This window comes from Aedes albopictus, chromosome 3, assembly GCF_035046485.1.
Source record: "Aedes albopictus strain Foshan chromosome 3, AalbF5, whole genome shotgun sequence".
NCBI lineage: Eukaryota > Metazoa > Arthropoda > Insecta > Diptera > Culicidae > Aedes > Aedes albopictus.
Genome location: NC_085138.1, coordinates 236,029,143 through 236,053,173, shown reverse-complemented (window position 1 = coordinate 236,053,173; position 24,031 = coordinate 236,029,143). Strand labels below are relative to the sequence as shown.

Here is a 24,031-nt window from a genome sequence, read left to right as displayed (position 1 = left end):
AAAAAATCAACGAATCCTGCACGTTCTCTTATCACCATCGGCATACCCCTCGAAATCAGTTTGACAGCCATGAGCACGAGTGTGTGTGAGCTCATTCTCGTCCCAGTGCGTGGGATAATAATAATAATGAATCAATCAAACTCAACCCGCAGAACGTCTTCGCTGGCCGTAAATTTTATCAAGTCCGCGATCAAACCGCAAAAAATCCCTCCTTTCGGACGTCTACCCAGTTGAATCTAGTTTAGTTTGTTCCATTGAATCCGGAAGCATACGATGTAAGTGTTCGCCAAGTGTGAAAATGCCGCGACGAGCGACACCAGCCGTTTTTCTCCGCGCCCGTAGTGGAGAAAGTCGACGTAGATTTTGAACGAGTGAAAAATGGCGAAGAAAAAACCATCTGACGACGATTCTAATTGCCCAAGTGCTGTCGAATGGGACAAAACGTGGAAATGTTCGTGCGCCCAGTGAATTTGCAATAAACATGAATCTTATCGCGGCATTGACGTCATTGTGCGGAAGAATAGTGTTCTGGGTCTGAATCCGAACGGGGGAGAAGCACCCCTTTCGAAAAGAAAACTCCCCGTCCGCTGGGGAGACTTGGGAAGCAGCGGCGGTGGCGACGGTACGGGAGGCCAAGGAGGTGCTTGTGTAATCGAGCGAATGTGTTAGATGCCTAGTGCGCCTTAAGATGAGAGTTCCAGCCATAGGAAATCTGCTTATCAGATGTATCCTTATCTTGCTTTTGTTGCTATTTAGTGATTGTACAAATATAACCAATAGCTTTAGCAATAGTAATGTCGCCAACGTTGTCAGTAATGGTAGTGGTGCCCTGGGGGTAGAAATCAATCAAAATGTAAACGCGAGCAAGTTGAGTAACATAACTAGTAATGCTGCTGCAGCTGCTTCGGCGGCTGATCCAGGTCACAACGCCACCAGTCGCAATTGCTGCGATAGTGATGGAGCTCGAGGCAGTAATCAAAGGCGGACCACCGCACAGCGGGTTGTGGTGGAGTTTGCGACGAATGTGGTCCAAAACGAGTACATCGTCCAGTTCGATGGATACTATAAACGAGCTGTCAGGGAGAAGCATATTCAGTCGGCGCTTAATGGATCTAAGGTAAGCATTTTTCGCAATCTAATTATTACGTTGATGAGTAGCAGGGTGACTTTGGTTTTTTTTTTTCGATAGTTTTGGTCTCTTTGTTATGAGGGGTTTTGTCGAACTAATTGCCTACAACTTGGCAGTTTAATTCAATTTGGAAGTTGAAGTTTTGTGGATGATTCCCACAGGTTTCAGAAAACACCGCTTGATGAAGAGAACAAAGCTGCTAAGTTCCTAAGTCACTAGCCTAAGTTCTTCTAATTTATTTTTTCGTATGCGATAATCATGGTGGCATGATATTTTTGTCGAAAATTATCAGGGCACTTGATTGCTAGACTTCAATGAAATCTTTGCCAAATTCCTAGTCTCGGGACGTTCCTCAGGTATTGTCGAATAATTTCTCTCACAGCTTTTTTCGGGATTCTTTTTAAATAATTTTCCGCGATTCCTTCTGTTGTTCCTCTAGCGACTTATCCCAGAGTTTCTACAGGAGTTATTCCTAGGATTCCTAATAGAGTGCTTCCAAGGGTTTCTTAAGGAGCTTCTCTGGATTTCCTTATGGTTTTCCCAGTATTACTCTCCTACGATTTGTGACTCTCGGAATATACCTCACGTTTTTTCGCGGAATTTCCCGGTATTTTAGATATATCATGGAGGTACTTCCGTTGTGCCTCATAGTTTTTCAGAATTTAATTTGGACTTTCTCTCGACATTTTTAAAGACAATACACACCGTCTTCAGCCAGAGGCTGCACAGACTGAACACATTACTTACACTCAGTGGCGTAGCCAGAAATTGTCTCTGGGAGGGGTTTTCAACGATCAATGATACCTTTTTTGACTTGATACTTACATTTTGTAAACAGTAATGAGCAACAACTGTAGTGGCTTCAAATCAGCGGCGCAGCCGAAAATTTTTTTCGTTGCATAGCGCTTTATACTGAAAATTTGTTCCACAAATTTTGGCTCTGGGGGGGGTTTTAACCCTAAAACCCCCCCCGTGGCTACGCCAGTGCTTACACTAGACAACGGACAACACAGAACACCCAGTGGCCCAGTGATGAATTTTTCGTTTGACGAAAAGTTTCCACCGACTGGAGCGGGAATCGAACCCACACGCCCTGGCTTACGATACGCCTAGACGACTGCCGCCGCTAACCGCACGGCCACGAAGCAGTTTGTGGTTTTTGCAGGAGTTATTGCTGATATTTCTCCTGAAGTTCTTTCCACGATTCCCAGCGTCATTTAACATATTTTACAGGTAGGTTTTTCTCGAAACACCTCCTGAAAAAGAAAACGAAATTCCTTGCGAGAAACTCCCGGAGGAATATCAGAAGCAGGCCAGATGAAATCTTGCGTGACTCGCCGGGAAGACCGGCGAGAAACTTTGCCAAAAATCAATGAAAAATAACGGCAGAAAAAAAACTGCGAGTGATCCCGGCAGGAAGTATAGGGGAAATCTATTCTGCACTCCACTTAGCCTAGTGGTTAAGGCTATAGATCGCCAATCCGGAGACGTCGGGTTCGATTCCCGTTCCGGTCGGGAACATTTTCTCGACTCCCTGGGCATAGTGTATCACTGTACTTGCCTCACAATATACAAATTCATGCAATGGCAGGCAAATGAAGCCCTTCAAATTATAACTGTGGAAGTGCTCAAAGAACACACTAAGTTGAAGCGAGGCAGGTCAAGTCCCAGTGGGACGTAGAGCCACAAAGAAGAAGAAGAAGATTCTGCACAAATCTCGCAAAAATCCCGGGAGAAACTTTTGGAAACTACCACTAAGAAAAATTCCTGAAGAAGCTTTGGATACATTTTAGAATAATCTCTGGAAAAAATCCAGTGAAAAATTCTAGAAGCATTTTGGGAAAGCCTTTGGAACAAATCTCGAGAGGTATTCCTGCACAGACCCCTTCAAAACCCCCAAGATTACCTCCAAATTTGGATTATATCCAAAAAGGAAGATCGGAAACATCTCAGGGGGAACTCTGTGAGCAAATGCGAAAAAACCGCTGGATGAAATCTTGGGAGAAATCCAGAAAAAAAGCTGCGGTAAATGCCCCCAAAAAGCTTGATAAATTCAAGGAAGAACTCGTGGGAAGAATTCTTTGAGAAACTGTGGAAGAATTGGAATTATAAGGAATTAAGGTTGGAACTCAAGGAGGTATGCCGGAAGGAATTGCACAAAGAATCTTGGATAGCATTTTTGCAGAAATCCTCAGAGGAGTTTTGGAACGTATAGATTTTTTTTGGATAGATTTCCAAAAAAATCACTGAAGGAATTCCTAATCTCTCAATGAGTTTTTGAGATCTAGAGTTATCCATCGGAACCCAACTGAACAGCCACGCCCCAGCCAGCACACGATCTCATATACGCTGTTGAATAGGATGCTAAAGTGGAGGCGATATGCGCATGCATACACTTCACACGTGGTTAAATGGGAGGATGTACGCATATGGTCTCCACTTTAGCATCCTATTCTGCATCAGCTGGGGATAATTAGTAATGTCCGTTTTTACTGGAAATTGTTGATATTCATTCGTAATTTTCAGTTTTTCGTAGTGTTGCTAAAAGAATCCTCCTCGTTGTGTCGAATCAAGGGCCCTGTAGCATAATCGGGCTAATAATATTAGCTACAAGTTACAAGCTACAAGTACTAATATTACAAGTGCTAATAATTTGTGTTGCATAAAGGCTCCATTTTCCACTAATATTATTAGCACTTGTAATATTAGTGTCCATGAAAATACTAGTTGTTTTGGTTCATTTACCTGTCAAAAATCATCCGACAGTTCACTATTAATTTGAAATGGCAGTTGTTGTTTGTTCCCTGGCCAAGTTCGCAGGGGTTGACGGTATTAAAGTGAAGGAGTTTCATTTTGATTAGGGTTCGTTCAAATATTACGTAACTCTAAGGGGGGAGGGAGGGGGTCTTGAGCTGTGTTACGCTTCATATAAAATTTCAAAATTGTCCATACAAAAGTTGTTACGTGGGGGAGGGTGGGGGTCTAAAATTGACAAATTTTGCGTTACGTAATATTTGAATGAACCCTTATTGTAATGTAGTGTTCTTTAGTGAAACATATCACCTTTTTAACACTTTAATGCGCCTCCAACGGTTCATCGAGAACCGGCTGCTGCAGATGGAGTATGGCTGATCGTATGCATCAGACATGCTCGATAAACATGGAGGATCCGCCGGGGCTCATTAGAGTCTATTCCCAAGCAATAGTTCCAAGTCAGTTGGATTTGAGAAGGTTTTGATGATCGTTACAAATCCTAATAAAAGTATTATAGGATTTGTGACAGGTTTTGGAACCTTTTACAGCCAGCTGACTTCAAAATGTTGTTTGGGCTCTATTTCCCACGCTTCTCGGTTGATTTTGATTAGTAATTTATTATTTTTAATGTCATAGTCGCTTTTTCGAATTTTTACAATGTTAGTTGTACATATTTTCTTTAAACAAAGCAATTAAAATCGACCGAAGAATTAATGGGAAGGAGATTTGCAGCACTTAATTGTGCTGATAGATTCGAAGCTAACGTGCGAACACTTGAACGCCTTGTTGACGTCAATGCGTTCGACGTGACATTTTGGACAAAAACCGACTGCTTTTTATTAACTGAACAACGTTACTTGTGTATGACTAGGTTAACATTTCTAGGCTACGCTTGAGAAAATGACATGGTTTATCTAGGTAGGACCGATAGGCCAATTGAACGAGTTTGAATATTTTTCATAGTATTTATAGGGGGAAGAATACATAATAGTTAACAAGAAATCTTTATTATTTTAAAATTTGGCTGACCAACTTGGCGTATTTTTGTTTATCTTAGATGATATTATGACACCAACAGAAAAAATATCAGAAGTTTAGTTACATGTTTCGGTGGGTTTTGAACCGATTCCAATTTAGGTACACAAGAGATGAACACAGAAAAGTAGAAAAGGATTAGCGAAATCAAGAAAACGATTTGACACAGGATCGTCTATATTTTAACATACGGGGTTCGACTGATTCGATGAAATAAAAACAAACATACGGCAACTGACTTAACGAGGAGGAAAACATATTGAACCTTACCACAAAACCAAACAAGAAGACAAATACAAACCGTGTGACCATTACACTACATAGGCAATTCCTGACTGACTGACCAATTGAAAACTTTCCAATCTTCTACCGTAACTTTCTGAGACAGTTTGCAACAGTGTCTTAATGAATGTCATTTTCTGCGTACGTCTGGCAAACTGCATCTGAAAGATTACGTACTCTTTTCGTATCTCCAGGTCTAGTGAAAACGGCAATAATGGTAAACTTTCATTAAAACTATTTTTGTTCAACGCAGGCCAAAACAGTGTCGACTTGGGCCACGATATGCCTACGTACTTCTGTGTGTTGAAACAAAAATAGAGGCTCATAGAAGCAAACGTTGGGAAAGGGTGCGGTGTAGAACATCAGCACAGTGTGCTACCACCGTAATCACTATGAAAAAAAAAAAAAAAAAAAGAAATGGCAGTTGTTGTTTGTTTATTTTCTGCATTTTCCGAGTAACATCTTGGAAAAAAATTAACAGAATTTTCGTTAAAAAATAACTTCATTGATTCCGAAGTTTTGCATTCTCTATACGATACATGAAGTAAGGCATGTGCTGTTTGGATCATTTTCGGCCGCTCTAACGAAATATTTCTTTTACAAAGTATGGAACAATTCCAATTGCCAAAATTAAGTAACACATTTTAAAAAGTTAAATATTATTGTTTATTATGCAAATGACAAATATACACACACAAACAACAATTAGTAAACATGCTGCAAGTACCTAGATTTTTAGTAAAATGTCCCAAAGATTCAATAGTACTGGTTGAAAAACAATGAATAAAGATTTAGCAACATGTATTATGCTTCTTGTTAAAATCAGAAGTTATCTGGGATGCAAAATTCCCTGGCCAAGATCACAGGGTTCGACGGTATTAAAGTGAAGGATGTTAATTTAAATTCTTGTAATGAAAATATCACCTTTAACACTTTAATGCGCCTCCAACGGTTCATAGCGAACCGGCTGCTACAGATGGAGTATGGCTGATTTATCAGAAATGCTCGATAAACAGGAGGAACCTGCTAGGGCCCAGTAGTTTCTATACCCAGGAAACAGTTCCGGTCGATTGAGTCTGGGAAGGTTTCGAGAGTCGTTGTGAATCATAATGAAAATATTTGTGTTTTGTGACGAGTCTCGGAATCTTTTTTGAGTCGGCAGACTTTAAACTGTTGCCTGGGCTTCCCACTATTCGGTTAATTTTAACAAATACAAATTCAATTCAAATATGAAATAATTAGTAGTATCCATTTTCTCAACATTTGATGTGCTTTCGTGATTTAATTTTCTCTATAATTGTTTTTATATGTGATAGTTTTGTGAGTGAACCCTAATATGTTTCGAATGCCTAATGTTTAATAATATTTTCTTGCAATATCAATTTAAAATAACTAAGAAACTAATAGTGGGAAGTGCAGCATTTAATAGTGCATGCTTATAGATTCGAAGCTAACGTGTGATCAAGACGAAATCGACAAAAACTGACTACCTCGACTTTGACTAACGCATACTATTTATGACAAATTAGATATGTTTACATTTTTCAACTGAGCATATTAACGTTTTTTTTATTTGGACTTATTTGGACAGATGCTGATAGTGCTAGGGATGTGGACGAAAAACAACTTTCAAAGATAATTCAAACAGTATTAAAATGAAGATCAACAAAAATGGACATAACGAACACATCGACCGTCTAACAGATCATAGGCACACCAAAGATTACTGAATTATAGGGCACAACATAAATTTGAACAATAACATTCTTTAAGCCTTGACACAAAAAAAAAACAAATACGAAATTGACCATATGACAAAACCGAAACTTTCACATCTTCTACCGTAACCTTCGGAGTCAGTACGCAACAGTGTCTTACTGGACGACATGTTCCGTGCACGGCTGGTGAACTGCTTCTGAAGGATTACGTTCTCTATCCTATCCGAAGGCCTAGTGAACTGTCGTTGTCCGCGCAAACGCGAGACGCTTGTGCGCACAGTGATGGGAGAGGTTTCTACGTCCGTCGGCGTGCCGCTAGGAACCTTTCCAAAAAAAAAAAAAAAAAAAACTATTGCAAATTTCTTTATAAATTGTAAATTGTAACATTGATATGTAAAGTATTTTCCGATCGAACATGGCCAAACAATGGAAACAAGAGGCCACAAATAAAAAAAAATCCATGTGAGAAATATCGGAAGGAGGTCAGGTGAAATCTTGCGTAACACTCCGGGATGACATTCTCTTCTTCTGTCTGGCTCGACGTTCCAACTGGAGCTAGGCCTGCCTCTCTTCAACTACTTACACTAGTGTTCTTTCTTTGAGCACTTCCATAGTTATTGATTGAAGGGCTTTCTTTGCCTGCCATTGCATGAATTTGTATATTGTGAGGCAAGTACATTGATACACTATGCCCAGGGAAGTCGAGAACAGCTCCCGACAGGAACGGGAATCCAACCCGCCGTCCCCGGATTGGTGATCCGAAGTCTTACCACTAGACTAACTGGAGACCCAGGAAGACCTAACATTTGAGATATCTGAGAAACTTTGTATAAAAATCTTTTTGTATAAAAATAGAGGCATCTCAAAGAAAAAAAAAACTGGGAATGATCCCGGCAGAAAATATAAGATAATTAGGGTGATTAGTTTGATTTCGTTGTAGAGGCTGCGCCGCCATGAGCCTCTGGGTCTGCCTCTGCTGGGTTAGAATCTAACGTTTGCTTGCAGATTTCGTTTTTGCCCTGCGTAGAGTGTGGAAGACCCACCTCCACTTTCGCTCCCGAATTTCTGTCGCTATCGGCTTTTAATGACATCGACGATGGATCTTCACGTTGTAAGGCCACCATGCACGAATTATATTTGGGAGCATCAAGTACGTCACGCTAAATTTGGGAATTTTCGACCCCCCTCTCCCCTTCGTACGGGATTTTCCTATACTTAACACATTGCTTGTCACACTTTCACAAACTCCCCCTCCCTCCTAGGACCGTGACGTACTTAATGGATGGCCCCTTTATACCGCCGGCATCTATTGATAAAGACAATCTCCGCTGATACACACAAAGTTTCACACTGGCGTACAGCAGCAAAGATTTCACGTTAGAGTAAAAAATTCGGGCTAATCTGATTGTTTTTACATATATTTATTAAACTCACAAAGGCAGCCCTCGCCTTCTTGTTTCGTACATCTATGTCGATCTTTGTGCCACCATCGGCCGCCATTTGACTACCAAGATATTGCAAGCTTTCAACATTCTCCAGTGTTTGCTCAGCTACCGTAAAGCTGGAAGGGACCGTGTTTACGTCCAACGATTTGGTCTTGTTGACGTTGATGATATGATCTGCTGTTGAGGAGCGATCGGTAAGATCATCGAGCTTGCTCTGTATATCAAAGTGCCGTTGAGCTAAGAGAGCAACATCATCAGCCAGTTCGAAGTCATTTAGGTGCTCCATGGTAAAGGGCTACCACAGCAACCCACTATTTGGTTCACGATCAATCGCACCTACTAGGATCTCGTTGATTACGATTACGAAGGAACAGTAGTGGCGATAGTATATATTCTTGCCTCACTCCAGCAATGACCCGGATGGGATCGGGTTAAACACCGTTGTGCAATATTCTGCACGAAAATGCCCTGTACTATGCTTCAATGAGGCCGATGATTTTCTCAGGAACATCCTTGCGCCTGAGGGCTTCCCACATGTTTTCGTGATTGAGACAGTCGGAAGCTTTTTCGTAATCAATGAACACCAGGTAGACGATATGACTCTTGGAATTCATTGATTTGCTCCATGAAGATACGGAGCGTGGCAATATGATTCACAAAGGATCGTCCGGCACGGAATCCTGCTTCGTGCCGTCGGAGAGTTGCGTAAATCTTCTCCTGTATAAAAAAAAGACACTACACCGTCTTCAACCAGAGGTTGCACAGACTGAACATTCACTAACATTAGGCAACGGACAATACGGAACACCCAGTGGACCAGTGAAGGATTTTTCGTTTGACGAAAAGTTTCCTCCGGCTGGAGCGGGAATCGAACCCTCACTCCGTGGCACTCACAATACGCCTAAACGACTGACGCCGCTAACCGCACGGCCACGAAGCCCACATACGGGTAAGGATCACTTTGCAGATGACTTTGAGAACGATACACACACAGTAACATAATGCAGTATGAAGTTGATCATCAATATTAACTTCTTTTCACGATCAGCCTAGACAGCTGTGTAGTGCCGGTAGCGATTGTCTCAATTGGCTAAGAATAACACTACGGACCACCTGTTCCGGGGGTAAAAGTCCACTAAACAGGGAACCCCAATCCAAGGTGTCAGGCGACCCGTGCTGATGTATGGTTGAGGGGGTTTAAAATATGCTCGATCTTAAACGGAGCCCGTAACGTAGGTGGATCGCATTTTTGTGTTGCGTTACGGTTAAAGATCTACCAAACCGAACCCTAGTGACAGCCGGTTTGTCAAGTTGGGGTAATGTGTTTTGGTAATAAGGATTCATGATACAAAGTCCTTGTTACTGGTGACAGTTTCTAAAATTGCATTTATTCTGCCTTGCTGATAGTTAAAGACTCGGACTTTGCCCACCCGAGACTACATTTGATGTTAAGAAAACAAACATGCTTTACGTATTTAATTGCACACTAACTTATCAAGAACTGTTAAGTTCTGGTAATTCAAGGACTCGCGTGAATTCTTATTGCAGAACATAATCTCTAATTTGACATAGTTTTGAAACTAGCCCAAAGTTCCGGGTTTTTCTTTGTTGTCTTGGGACTAAACTAGAAGCAAGACATGGATGGGGCTATAGCTATATACTGATATTTATCCATGCATCGGAACTCTAAAACAATGCCTCGCCAATTATGGATTTCATGCTACGGATGGCTATTTCTATCTCCTGCACTGATAGAACTTCGTCGTTGACACGGGTAATGCGTCGAACCCCTGCCGGATCACGCTGAGGTGTTGATGGCGTGACCGACACTTGAAAAAGGTTTCCAAAGTGCTCGAACCAACGTTTATACTGGTCAGCCGGGTCAGTCAATAACTGTCCTGACGTGTCTTTCACGACCATCGTAGCATTCATCTTAGTCCCACTAAGGCGACGTGAAACATCGTAGAGGAGATGGATGTCATCAGTGTTTGCGGCTTTCTCGCCTTCGTCTGCTAGGTAGTCCGCTTACGCTCTTTTGTTCCGTCTTCCGTATACATGAGCGTTTCATTTCCTTCTCGAGAGTTGAATTATTTCTGAGCTGCAGTTGAATTTTAGGGCAATCGGTGCTCTAGAAGCCAAAATACATCCTTTCAAATTGACCATTTTGTATGAAAAATGGCCATTGTGTACTTTACTCTTGCCGCCAGTACTGTATTTCTGCAGAGACCCCGTGCAAACCTCCAGGAATAACTTTCAGAAGTTCCGAATGGAAGATCGTAAAAATCTCTAGAGGAACTCTGTGAGCAAATGCGAAAAAAAAACGCTGTATGAAATCTTGGTTGAAAAAACTTTGGTAAATTTAAGGAAGAACTCCGAACAGAAGTCCGTGAGAAACTGCGAAAGAATTGGAAGAAAAATTCCCAATCCCTAAAAGAGATCACGGAAAAGCCACGATGATTGGTAATGCGCATTTTTTCGAAATTCCATCGTAATTTGCAGTTTTTTCATCGGAATTCCGAAATCCAATTTCAGATACAGTTCTACATTGGATCAATCACATACATATTTAGTTTTTTTACAATTTGTTCTTTTGTCTTACGATGCTTTCATTCCGACACTTACATATCCAAATTTTATTTTCTTGCAGGTGAAAAATTGGCGCATCCAACCACGCTTGAACCCCATCAGCGACTATCCTAGCGATTTCGATGTCATCACCCTGGAGGAAGACTCCAAGTCACAGTCCGATGGGATAGATTTACTCCGATCGCACCCATCGATCAAGTCGATTTCGCCACAACGGATGGTCCATCGAACGCTGAAATATGTTCCAATGGAAGTTTCACCCGATGAGAGTGAGGTGGATGACAACGGTGACGACGTCGAAGTATCCGAGGTGGAAGACGAGGAGGTGATCGAGTTTATCGAAAAGTTCAAAAACTTCAAACGGAAGCTATCGACTGACGTGAATGAACTTAACGATAGTAGGCCGGATGCGGGGCATCAGATGAGTCTCCCAGTGGGATCTGCTAATCGGCATTCAAATCGTCGCTTGCTGAGGGCGATACCAAGGCAGATAACGTCTCTGCTGAAAGGGGATGTATTATGGGGCATGGGTATAACGGGGAAAGGTGTGAAGGTGGCCGTATTTGATACCGGGCTGTCGAAGAATCATCCCCATTTTAAATCGGTTAAGGAAAGAACCAATTGGACGAATGAGAAGACTTTGGATGACGGCGTAAGTCATGGAACATTTGTAGCTGGCATTATTGCTTCTTCGAAGGAATGTCTTGGTTTTGCGCCGGACTCGGAACTGCACATTTTCCGGGTTTTTACCAACAATCAAGTTTCGTATACTTCGTGGTTTTTGGACGCTTTCAATTACGCAATTTTGAAGAAGATTAACGTACTCAATTTAAGCATTGGAGGTCCGGATTTCTTGGATCAACCGTTTGTGGACAAAGTTTTGGAGTTGTCGGCGAATAAGGTGATCATGGTATCTGCAATTGGAAATGATGGTCCGCTGTATGGAACTTTGAACAATCCTGGAGATCAGATGGATGTGATCGGCGTTGGCGGAATGGATTACAACGATAACATCGCAAAGTTTAGTTCTCGTGGAATGACTACGTGGGAACTCCCGAACGGTTATGGTCGCATGAAACCAGATATTGTCACGTACGGAAGCCAGGTAAAAGGAAGCAATCTGAATGGGGGTTGTAAGTCGCTATCCGGCACTTCTGTCGCCTCTCCGGTTGTTGCAGGAGCAGTTACTCTGTTAGCAAGTGGGGTGATCAACCGATTTGATATTGTTAATCCTGCTTCAATGAAACAAGCATTGATTGAAGGTGCACAGAGACTGACGGAAAACAACATGTTTGAGCAGGGGCACGGAAAACTGAATATTCTGAAGAGTATGAAGATATTATCGACGTATAAGCCAAAAGTAACTCTGTCGCCAGCCTACCTGGACTTCACCGAGGACTACATGTGGCCTTACACAACTCAAAGCTTGTTCTACACGAGCGCACCGGTTATAGCGAATGTTACGATTCTGAACGGAATGGGTGTTATTGGAAGGGTGATCAATACTCCTACGTGGCATCCGTACTCCAACGAAAATGGCCAAATGCTGAACATTTCGATCTCGTATTCGGAACAGCTTTGGCCGTGGTCTGGCTGGATTGCGATTCACATTGGAGTCAATGAATTGGGACGTAGCTTCGAGGGATTAGCTCAAGGACACATCACACTAACAGTTCAAAGCCCAGCTGGTCCTGGGGAGAATGAACCTCGGAACGGAACGGTCAGTTTTCCTATCAAAGTTAAAATTATTCCACAACCACCGCGACACAAGCGAATTTTGTGGGATCAGTACCATAGCTTACGATACCCGCCGGGATATCTCCCGCGGGATAACCTTAAAATCAAATCCGACCCGCTGGACTGGCGAGCTGACCACATTCACACAAACTTCAAAGACATGTATACTCATCTAAGAAACGCTGGATATTACGTTGAAGTCCTAGGTGCCCCGTACACCTGTTTCAATGCTAGCTTTTATGGAACCTTGCTGTTGGTCGATCCAGAGGAGGAATATTTTCACGAAGAGATTATAAAACTAAAGAACGATATTCTAGAGAGGGATCTTAGCGTGATTGTGTTCGCAGATTGGTACAACACGACCGTCATGAGAAAGATCAAGTTCTACGACGAGAACACTCGCCAGTGGTGGATGCCCGATACGGGAGGTGCAAACATTCCGGCTTTGAATGAACTACTTCGCGATTTCGACATCGTACTAGGAGACAAAGTATCGGAAGGATACTTTGATATGCGCGATCATCGCATGTACTATGCCTCGGGAAGCAATATAATCAAATTCCCCACCGGGAACAACACTATCTTGATCGAGCGGGACTTGTTCGACCAGGGTTTGGATATTCTCTCGCCTGACGAAAAAAGACAGAAAATCCGAGCAAAAACAGCAATCCTAGGTCTGCTGCAGACGGATCACACTTACTCCAAAGTGCAACCCGCAACACCAAACCCGGACCTCATCAACGGCGTCAACATGGAATTGGACGCCGATCGTAGCGCAGAAGAACGCCAAATTGATCGAGACTCGATCATCAATAAACGAATTTTACTGAACGCCAAGTCCTTCGCCGACGATGACGACGACGTGCCCAACGAGGGCGGAGAACAACGGCAGGACTTCGAAACGAATCCGGATTTTGATGGTTTGAAAAATCTGGAAGATGAAGAACAGGACGACATCCAGAAAATCCAACACCCCGAAGAGATCAGTCAGCTGCTGTCGGAAAAGAAGCAGAACTTTACCGGAGAGAAAATAATCATGGTGGAAGTGCCTCAAACGTTGCTGAAGCTACAGCCGGATCAGTCGAAGGCATCGGTCAAAGCCAACGACAGCGCTTCTGGTGGGAAAGATAATCGAAAGATTGGTGGTAGAATTGCCGTTTATGGTGATTCGAATTGCCTCGATTCAACCCATCTGGACAAACCGTGCTTCTGGCTGTTGGATTCGCTGCTGGAGTACACAATGACGTCCCACGTGACCAACCTGCTGAAAGATCTGAACAGCACTCGGCATAGTGACGTACTAAGTGGTAAGTTTGTTACCAGTTTTATTTCTCTGTTGTATGCTCGATTTTCAGTTGTAAATATTTTCTTAATCTTGATAAGAGGAGCGAGACATTTGGCATAAAGTCATTTGGCATAAGGTCTTCTTCTTCTTCTTCTTGGCGTAACGTCCTCCTGGGACAAAGCCTGCTTCTCAGCTTAGTGTTCTATGAGCACTTCCATAGTTATTAACTGAGAGCTTCCTCTGCCAATGACCATTTTGCATGTGTATATCGTGTGGCAGGCACGAAGATACTCTATGCCCAAGGAAGTCAAGGAAATTTCCTTTACGAAAAGATCCTGGACCGACCGGGAATCGAACCCGTCACCCTCAGCATGGTCATGCTGAATACCCGTGCGTTTACCGCCTCGGCTATATGGGCTATATGGCATAAGGTCACTTGGCATAAATACATTTGGCATAACGGTCATTTGGCATAATCGAAATGCACCCTTCTTTATTATGCCAAGTGTCTATTATGCCAAATGACCGTTATGCCAAATGCCTTTATGCCAATTGACCTTATGCCAATCGGCCTTATGCCAAATGGCTTTATGCCAAATGACACAGACCCCTTATATTTGTAGGGCTCTTTTATTGCTCAGGAGAAATATAGCCCTAGCTACCGCATTCTTTCGGATCATTTCTGGCGACCAATAGCTGTGAGACATGAATAACTCTCGCTGAGACCGGCCCACTATTTACCCCTTGTCTTTATTTGTCTACTTTATTTGTATATAAATCATCAATCAGTTTTGGTGTATAAATTCAAGAGGGCGGCCGAAATCAATATGGCTGATTCAACTTTTCATAACTTCAAAAAGTACCTCTATCTTTTCTTTTTTTTTTCAACAAAATTTCGTTTTGAGGTGGGTGCAGGAGAAACTATCGAAATTATAATGGTTTGCATGAGCTAACCATTGACCAAAATCGAGAGGTCCGCAAAAATGGTAGTGGCTTTATGTAACAGGTGGTCCATTAATTTGAGTAACCAAATGCATTCTCCTTATTTTTTTGGGGTAGTTTCAGAAAATCGCTACCTTCTTGCAAACATTTTTGAAAACCAGGTGTAAATAGTGGGCCGGTTTAAGCGAGAGTTCTCACATGCGAACAGTTCTGTAGCACGTACATCAAAATGCAGTCGTCTTGCATTAAAACCCAATTCGGGATGGCCCGATTATGAATAGTATTCCTAGACATAATTAAGCTATGAACACAGAACAAATGAATGTCAACAAGAAAGCAATCAGCCAAATGAAACATAACCAAAACCAATAAACATGAAACATGATGGACCAAAACCAATAAATGAAACCTCGTCAGCCTGTGATTATAAATTGTTATCCCTTTGAGAATAACCTGGCACTTTTATTCTTTGTGTTGTGAGCCGTATTTCGTGCTGTTATATTTCAGTGTACATTTGTAATGTTGTTTTCTCCGCAATGAAAAATAAAATAGAGCATTTGTAGGGTTCCATTATTGTTTGTTCGAGATACTAACAAGGTTCAATAAATGGCAATATTCTTGAATGCTGCGAGAGACGAACCAGCCAAGGGCTGAAAGTCTCTCAAATAAAGATAAATCAATCAATCAATTGAATGCTGCGAAATCAATGAGTCGTGGTAGATCGTGCTCATTCGTTAGATGTTCGTGTTCGTACTGCACGTATGTCTTCCAATATGATTTTTTTCAAGGATAAACGCTTGTAATAAAACTTGTATGTATGTATAAATGTTATTATTTTTATTGAATATTGTTCCATACTTACAGATACAAAACCACCCGCCCGATTAGCGAACAACAACCTGCACCTGTACTCCAAAGTTCTTGGACCGGGCAATGAAAAACGCCAACTGCCGCGGTGCCAGCAACTCAAGTGGGAACATCCCATCTCGTTGAATATGTCCACGCTCAGTGGGTACGGATTGAACGAACGATTGCTCCTCCAGCAGCAACAGGAGCTGCAGCAACAGCAAGCTCAACAGGGCCTATTCGGTAACGAAATCGACAATAGCGTGAATCTGTTCCGAAAGCTAGAAAGTCAAAAAGGTGAGGTATGTAGTTTCTGTCCGGATTTTGGTTGCTTGAGATGCATGCATGAAGTACTCGCCTGAGCCCTGTATCTTGTTCAAGAAATTCCTCGATAAATTGGCGAATAATAATCGATCACTGTAACTATGCCTAAATGATACTAAAACCCATTTATAAATGTATACCAGTTAACATGACCTTGTAACAAGGTTCATTGTTTAAACTGTCTAATTTTGAATTAGATAAATTACCTAACGCATGTTTTAAGTTTATATTTTGTTAAGCAATCAAATTTTTCTTATTTCAACAATAGGCGTCAACATCCGTCTTATACATAATTTTCCTCTATCTTCCAACAGCAACCATAATTAGCGCCAACGACGAACCGGACGTTCCGGGCTGGCGAAACAAGAAAACCGACAAAATCCCACCAAATGCACCGAACAGTTTCGTGAATCCATCGGTTGGACGTCCTTCGGTGGCTTCCCTTGGAGTTAAAGTGCCAGCCGGTGTAACGGCCGGTCAAAGCCAATCAAAAGATCATCATCAACAACAACAACAACAACAGCACCTTCAACCCGCTGCCGACCACCAGAACGCCAATCCCAGCGATTTGTACGGAAGCAGTTACTTTGCGCTCAGTCGCGGAGGAGGTTCCAGCTTCCGGTTGACGTCCAATTGGTTCATGACGGTGACCGGGGTGCTACTTCTGCTAGCACTGCTCAACTGGATACGCAAATCTAAAGGCCTCACGATTAAGCGACGATGTAACTATCTGTTTAAAAAGATTGGGTTCTGAGGGGAGACCTCATGAAATGTGAGAATCGTTTACGCTTGAGTCGCAAAGTAGTTAGATGACTGATTGTTGTTTAGTTGCAGTGCATTTTGTTATCGGGCAAACATCTCCGAATTCAGAGGAAAATTAGTCTGTGTATAGACATACTTGATCCTACGAAAAATAGCCAAATTTAAATATTGGAAAAGAATTTTCTCCAAATTTCTGTTTAGCTGGCAAGTCTACAATCGGTTCCACAGCAATATACTTTTTAATTCGGAATGTCATCGGTGTATCAGATAACACAAGACAAACTCCACATGCTTACAGATGAGTTCGAGGCTGAGCAAACGGATGGCGGGATTGACCCAAAGATTTTAGATTTTTTTGCTTAGTTTGGTTGACTTAAAATGCCTTAGGAAAAACAAACAAAAAGAAGAAAATTCAAGCAAAACAGTTTGCAATTTATTGAAGGCGCGTTATGTGATGTTTAGTTTAAGTGCTAAGATGATGTTTACTATCCATGTCGGGGTAGTTGTGAGAGATAGTTATAAAACTGAAACGAGATACATTCTGCATACATTATGTAGAACTGTCTCATTAGATGATGCTGGATGATATAGTACTAATAAATATGAACCACTGTCTATTTTTATACAACAATAATTTGGGTTCTAAATAGTTATATATTTTATTTATGCCGAAACTGTCTTCTCTGAAAATTCTCTCTACTTGAAGTTAGATATCAGCACAGGGCCCTTCAGAACGTGGAACGGCACAAATGGAAGTGGAAGCAGCAGATACACCACACCGCATAGAAGAAGCGGTGTGCTAGGAAATGGTACTGCTGTGTCGTTCTAAAAAACAGAAACTCTACCAAAAGCATCCCACAACGGTGACAATGTGAGGTTGAGGTGATAGAAAGGTGAAAGCATCACTTCACCGGACATCTGAATGATGTAGACAACGTTGACACTGAGGATAAAGTATATGTATATCGGTAGAAATGAATACATCAGCACGGCGGGCGGTTGATGGGATTCAACCAAGTCTTTCGCTGATAGAAGTTAAGGATGTCATTTAACAGCGCAAGACCAATAAGGCGATTGCAGCTCAACTCATCAAGATAACAGATATTTTTTTTGCCTTTTACCGGCTATACTAGTCGACTGGTACGTCTGAAATCTAATCTAATCTCACACTAACGCAGCCATTACTTGAATGCATCTTGGAAAATGAAGACTTTTCAAGTCTATCATTTTTCTTGTCTAACGGCCAGGCCAACTGCGCAGCATGTACCGCAGAGAAGATTTCAAGGGATAGAAAGATTTCAACATAGTCAATATTTGAAAACATTCTACACCTTGAAATCGAGGGGAAAGATGGAAGCGTGGGCCTCCCGTACTAAACGCTTCCAGATAACGATATAGATATTGAAACATGTTCGTAATGATGTATTCGGTGATTTGCTAAAAAATATTGATTAGTGCGCCAGGAATGGTGGTAAGATTCTTCACTGAAAATAGAATAAAGGATTAAGTCGACAATGATTTTTTATAAGGGCCTAACTGACTTGATCGATTTCTCTTCGTCGACTCTTTCTTTCGTTAATAACTTGATCAAAACAAACAAAAACATTATTCTTTTTGTTTCTATAGCAACATGTAGTCGTCTTCTTCGCATTTCAACCAAAAAATCTTTGGATAAATCAATACACATTCTGTGAAAACACAAAGAGAGGATCGATGAAGAGAACTCGAAAATGTCAGTTAGGCCCAAATGAAAAATCAGTGTCGAAGTAATATATACTGAATAAGGCATAAGTGATACGCTCGTTACAGTTACTATTTTTTAAACATAATTATACATTAAAATTACCTGAATCCTCCTGAAACAAAAAGGTTTATTAGCAGTTAAAAACAAAATATAAATTAAAACATGACCATTACAAAAATACATCAAATTTTAATCTGGTATGCTACCACTTTGGGCAAAAATTAGCAAGATTAAAATTTGATGTAATGTGGTAGATCTTACAGCGTAACGCACCGTTCTAAGGTGATCTACCCACGTTACGGGAACTAGTCGACTGGTACGTCTGAAATACTCCGCATCGCTAGTCCTGCGCTAGAACCAATTAAGCCACAGAACAGATATGAACAAGCGTCAAGATCATCATAGGAGACCTAAACGCTCGGGTAGGCCAGGAGCGACAGTTCAGACCGACGATTGGAGGTTCAGCGCTCACCAGCTAACGAAAAAAAAAATCTACGTCTCATTGAATTCTTCACCTCCAAGAACATGGTCATTCGTGGCATCTTCATCCAGCGCAGACTCCCTTATCGTTACACCTAGAGATCACCACAGCAAACGGAAGCGCAAATCGACCACGTTCTGTTTGATGGACGGCACTTCTCCGACATTATCGACATCAGGACCTATCGTGGCGCTAACATCGGCTCTAATCACTACCATCACATTAAACTGCGCCCCAAATAACTCTCCTTTATTAACATTACACAGTACCGGCGGCCCCGGTACGATCTAGAGCGACTGAAGCAACCGGAGGAGCGACTGAAACAACCGGATACGCGCAGAATCTCAAGGCATCGTTGTCGAACGAGGGTATGCTCGATGTGCCCCCTCTGAAGGATTGCTGAAGTACAGTCAAAGCAGCCGGAGTCGACGAAACGATTAGTTCGACGGAGTGCAGAGCGTTTTTTTTTTGAGGAAAAGGACGCAGCGCGGGCGGTAATGCTGCAGCCTGGAACCCGACAAAATGTGGAGCGATACAGACAGAAGCAGAAGCAGCAGACCCGCCTCTTCCGGGAGAAAAAGTGGCGCTAGGAAGAAGCGTAATGCGAGGAAATGGAACTGCTGTGCCGTTCACAAGAAATACGAAAGTTCCACCAGAACCTCAACGCATCCCGCAAAGGCTTCGTGTCGCAAGCCAAAATCTGCATGAATAAGGACGGGAGCCTCCTGACGGACAAACGTGAGGTGATCGAAAGGTGGAAGTAGCACTTCGACGAGCACCTGAATGGCGAAGAGAATGTAGGCACGGAGGACCAAGGCAGCGGAGAACATGACTATGTTAGCGCAGCAGAATCAACTCCCACGTTGAGGGAAGTTATGGATGCCATCCACCAGCTCAAAAACAGCAAAGCAGCTATCGCAGCAGAACTCATCAAGATGGGCCCGGAAAACTTAGCCACCGACAGACAGGTGGTTAGTAGTCAAGATCTGAGAAACCAAACAACTACCGGAGGAGTGGGGGGAAAGGATAATCCCATCCACAAGAAAGGCGGCAAGTTAATGTATGAGATCTTTCAAGCGATCACCATTTAGAATGCCGCCTACAAAGTGCTATCCCAGATCATATTCGGTCGTCTTTCACCTAAAGTAAATGAGTTCGTGGGAAGTTACCAAGCCGGTTTTATCGACGGCCGGTCGACATCGGACCAGATCTTCACAGTACATCCTCCAAAAATACAGTGAATACCAGGTCCCAACATGTCACCTGTTCATCGACTTTAAAGCGGCATACGACAGTATCGACCGCGCAGAGCTATGGAATATCATGGACGAGAATAGCTTTGCCGAGAAACTCAGCAGACTGATAAGCGCAATGATGGACGGTGTGCAAAACAGCGTAAGAATTTCGGGTGAACTATCCAGTTCATTCGCATCTCGACGGGGACTGCAGCAAGGTGATGGACTCTTGCCAACATCGCCCTGGAAGGTGTTATGCTACGAGCCGGGCTCAACAGCCGTGGTCGATCATCATGAAATCCGGCCAATTTGTCTGTTTTTCGGATGACATGGTTATTATTGATAGAACATGTGGAACGGTTGCAGAACTGTATACACGCCTGAAACGTGAAGCAGCTAAGGTCGGACTGGTGATGAATGCGACTAATACAAAGTGCATTCTGGTAGGTGGGATTGAGCGAAACAGGACAAGCTTTAGCAGCAATGTTACGATAGACGGGGATACTTTCGAGGTGGTAGAAGAATTCATCTACCACGTTTCCTTTCTAACGGCTGACAATAACGTGAGCCGTGAAATACGAAGACGTATCATTAGCGCAAGTCGTGCCTGCCTACTATGAGTTTCAGAAGAAACTGCGGTCGAAAAACAATTCAACCACGCACAAACTATACCATGTACAGAAAATTAATTAGACTGGTGCTCCATGGGGCTGTCCATTAATTACGTAAGGGAATTTTAGTGATTTTTCGACACCCCCTCCCCCCCTTGTAAGATTTTTTGTATGAGAACCCAAAAATTTTTGTATGGCGCGTAAGATTTCTCATCCATCAAAATGGAGACTTGTAAAAGTTATCTTTATACCAAAAAAGGGGAAGCGAGACAAGACGCATCCCAAAGCATACAGGCCAATTAGTCTTTCTTCAGTTTTGTTGAAGACTATGGAAAAGGTTTTGAAGGATTTTATCAATTCTTCTTACATAAAAGAGCATCCCCTATCTGATTTCCAGTTTGCTTATCAATCTGGTAAGTCAACGGTTACGGCACTTCATTCGCTAGTAACAAAGGTGGAAAAAACGTTTTCAGCAAAAGAAATAGCTCTATGCGCCTTTTTAGACATAGAAGGAGCATTTGATAATGCCTCCTATTCATCTATGAAGCGTGCCATGGAGAACAAAAACTTCGACCAATGTATCATACATTGGATTTATACTGTGCTTGCAAAAAGAGAAATCACCTCTGAGCTGGGAAGTTCTTCTATAACAGTAAGGGCAACAAAAGGTTGCCCTCCAGAGATTCTTGCTATTTTGAAATGCACAAACATCTGCCTTGAGAGAAAATACAGATATGCAAATATTTGTATTTTCTCAGATAGTCAAGCTGCACTAAAAGCATTGTGCGCTTACAAATGTACTTCAAAGCTTGTCTGGGAATGCATTCTTTCACTGCGCAGGCTGTGCCAAGGGAATTCAGTAAACTTATACTGGGTTCCAGGTCACTGTGGCATTGAAGGGAATGAAATGGCAGACGAGCTTGCTAAAAATGGTTCCAATTTACAGTTTGCTGGCCCAGAACCATTCTGTGGTATATCAAACTGTACAATTAAAATGGATCTGAAACGCTGGGCTGAGCAGAGGGTGATATCCAATTGGATGGATGTCAAAAATTGCAATCAGTCAAAACGATTTATAACACCAAATGCTTATAAAACCAAAAAGCTCTTAGAGCTCAACAAGAGAGCTCTATGTACATACACTGGCCTAGTAACTGGACACTGCCCGAGCAGGTATCACTTGAAAAATATAGGCCATATTCAGAGTGATATCTGTCGTTTCTGTAATATGGAACGTGAAACCTCGGAACATCTGCTCTGCAAATAGTGGTTGCTTGCAACCCAGTGAGATCTGGTCTGCAAAATCTGGGAAGGTCTTGGAGTTTATCAATTCTATTGCACCTGACTGGGAGACGACGCGTCGTGGCAGTAGCTGATTACTTGACACATGGTAATTAGCTGGCTAGATGCGAATATCAAAACGGGACATGCCACAAAAGTTCAGCCTATTGGACGCAGTGGCTTAATTTCCCCAACAGGGGAGGAAAAAAAAAAGATTTCTCAAACCCCCCCTCCCTCCATAAACCCTTACGTAATTAATGGACAGCCCCCATGGATCATGCTCGAGGAGCACCTGCAAGCACTCGGAGTTTTCGAGCGACCCTTTCCATGCTTGATTCAAATTTATTCGATTTAGTCGACCCCGGGAGTGCTATTTCTAAGAGGCTTGTATTTTATTGCTTCTACTGAGATGCAGCCTACCAAACGACATGGAACCTTGCATTTGATCCTGGTGGCATTGTCAAACGGCAGCCACCTGCTGCTTGCACGGAGAGACGAAACTACCCAAAAGTGAGTTCTTTCCACCCAACTTGGGGGTTGCGTGCGTCAAGCCAATTTTGAGTTGATGGAAACGATGTTTTTGTTGGGTTGTTCCCGCTTGCTTCCATGTGAAAAAAATACCTAATTTTAAGTTTTTTCCACCCAACCGAAATTTTGACTAGGTTGTATTCACTCAAATTTGAGTACTGTGCTAGAAACTCAGTTTTGGCTTGACGCATGGAACTGCAAAAGTTGGGCTGTTTCTCTCTTCACTCTCTGACAACAACAGAAAGAGCGCATGAAAAGGGAGATGAAAAAGAACTCAAAATTGAGTTTAAAAGTACCTAATTTTGAGTTTTTCAGTTTCTCCGTGTGGTTGTTCTGATTGTGGAAACAGCGAAAAGCCGTGCCATTATTGGTGATAATGTGTTCATAGTCGTACCTACTACATACATGTCTTGACAGCATGGGGCCAAAGTCATTATACTTAGGTTTACCCCGGCAAGTCGTTTCCCCTATGGAACGCGTTTCAGCGGTAACTGTAAATATTTTCCACTAAGATGGTTATTCGTTTAGCACCATATGCAGTTTTGCTTTGCACTGCTAAAAAGCCTATGCTGTTCCTAGCGGTTGTACATTAGATTTTGATTATAATGAAATGAGTACATGGTGCACGACTTATATGTGTGTAGATATGTGTGGTAAAGTGAATTGCTACTGTTCTGTTGTGAGCATTTTTATGGCTCACGAACGGTGGTCTCAGCTCAGCATGAACGTCGGTAGTGAGGCCGAACGCATTACTTAGTAGGGAGTAGGTTCATACGTTACTGGTAAGTACCACCGACCGCTTGTAACGAATTGCATTTTCGGATTTGTAATTGTAGAGCATCTTGACTGCGGAATGGCGATGGCTAGGGTTTAAGATTTATGTTTCCCATTACTACTAATGTGCTCGTGAAAGGTGTTAATTTTGATTAAAATTACTTCCTGGATTTCCTTATGAGGCTTTGTCGCCACGAGCCCCTGAATCTACCTCTGCTGCCGGATGTCCTGCCGGATTCCAATCCAGCGCTTGATTGCAGATTTCGACTCCGTCCTTTCGTAGTGAGTGGCTGACCCACCTCCATTTACGATCTAAAATTTTTGTTGATATGGGATTCTGATAGCATCGTAGATGGAGCTCTTGGATCTCCATATATTCCGTAAACTCGCAAAAGCATCATTGATGGAACGCAATATTGGAGATCCAGTTATAAGGCAACTAGGCACAGAATGTTGTTAACATACAACAGCACACATTTCCGTTTTCTCATACCAACGACAACCCAAACACAAAGCTCCGTTATGCCTAACT

General features: G+C 42.3%; 1 protein-coding gene across 2 annotated transcripts; it reads left to right on the top strand.

The window, feature by feature from the left end:
- Window positions 1-115: 115 nt before the first annotated feature.
- Window positions 116-17,479, top strand: LOC115254126 (membrane-bound transcription factor site-1 protease). 2 transcript variants are annotated; one of them, XM_062859640.1, is made up of 4 exons: window positions 116-1,117; window positions 11,011-13,993; window positions 15,778-16,061; window positions 16,398-16,522. In XM_062859640.1, exons 1-4 carry the CDS (start codon window positions 689-691, stop codon window positions 16,404-16,406), a joined length of 3,705 nt encoding a protein of 1,234 aa, XP_062715624.1. In that variant the 5' UTR covers window positions 116-688; the 3' UTR covers window positions 16,407-16,522. The 2 variants fall into 2 exon arrangements, with proteins under 2 accessions (XP_062715624.1, XP_029724261.2); XM_029868401.2 differs by having other exon boundaries at window positions 117-1,117; window positions 15,778-16,056; window positions 16,398-17,479.
- Window positions 17,480-24,031: the final 6,552 nt, after the last annotated feature.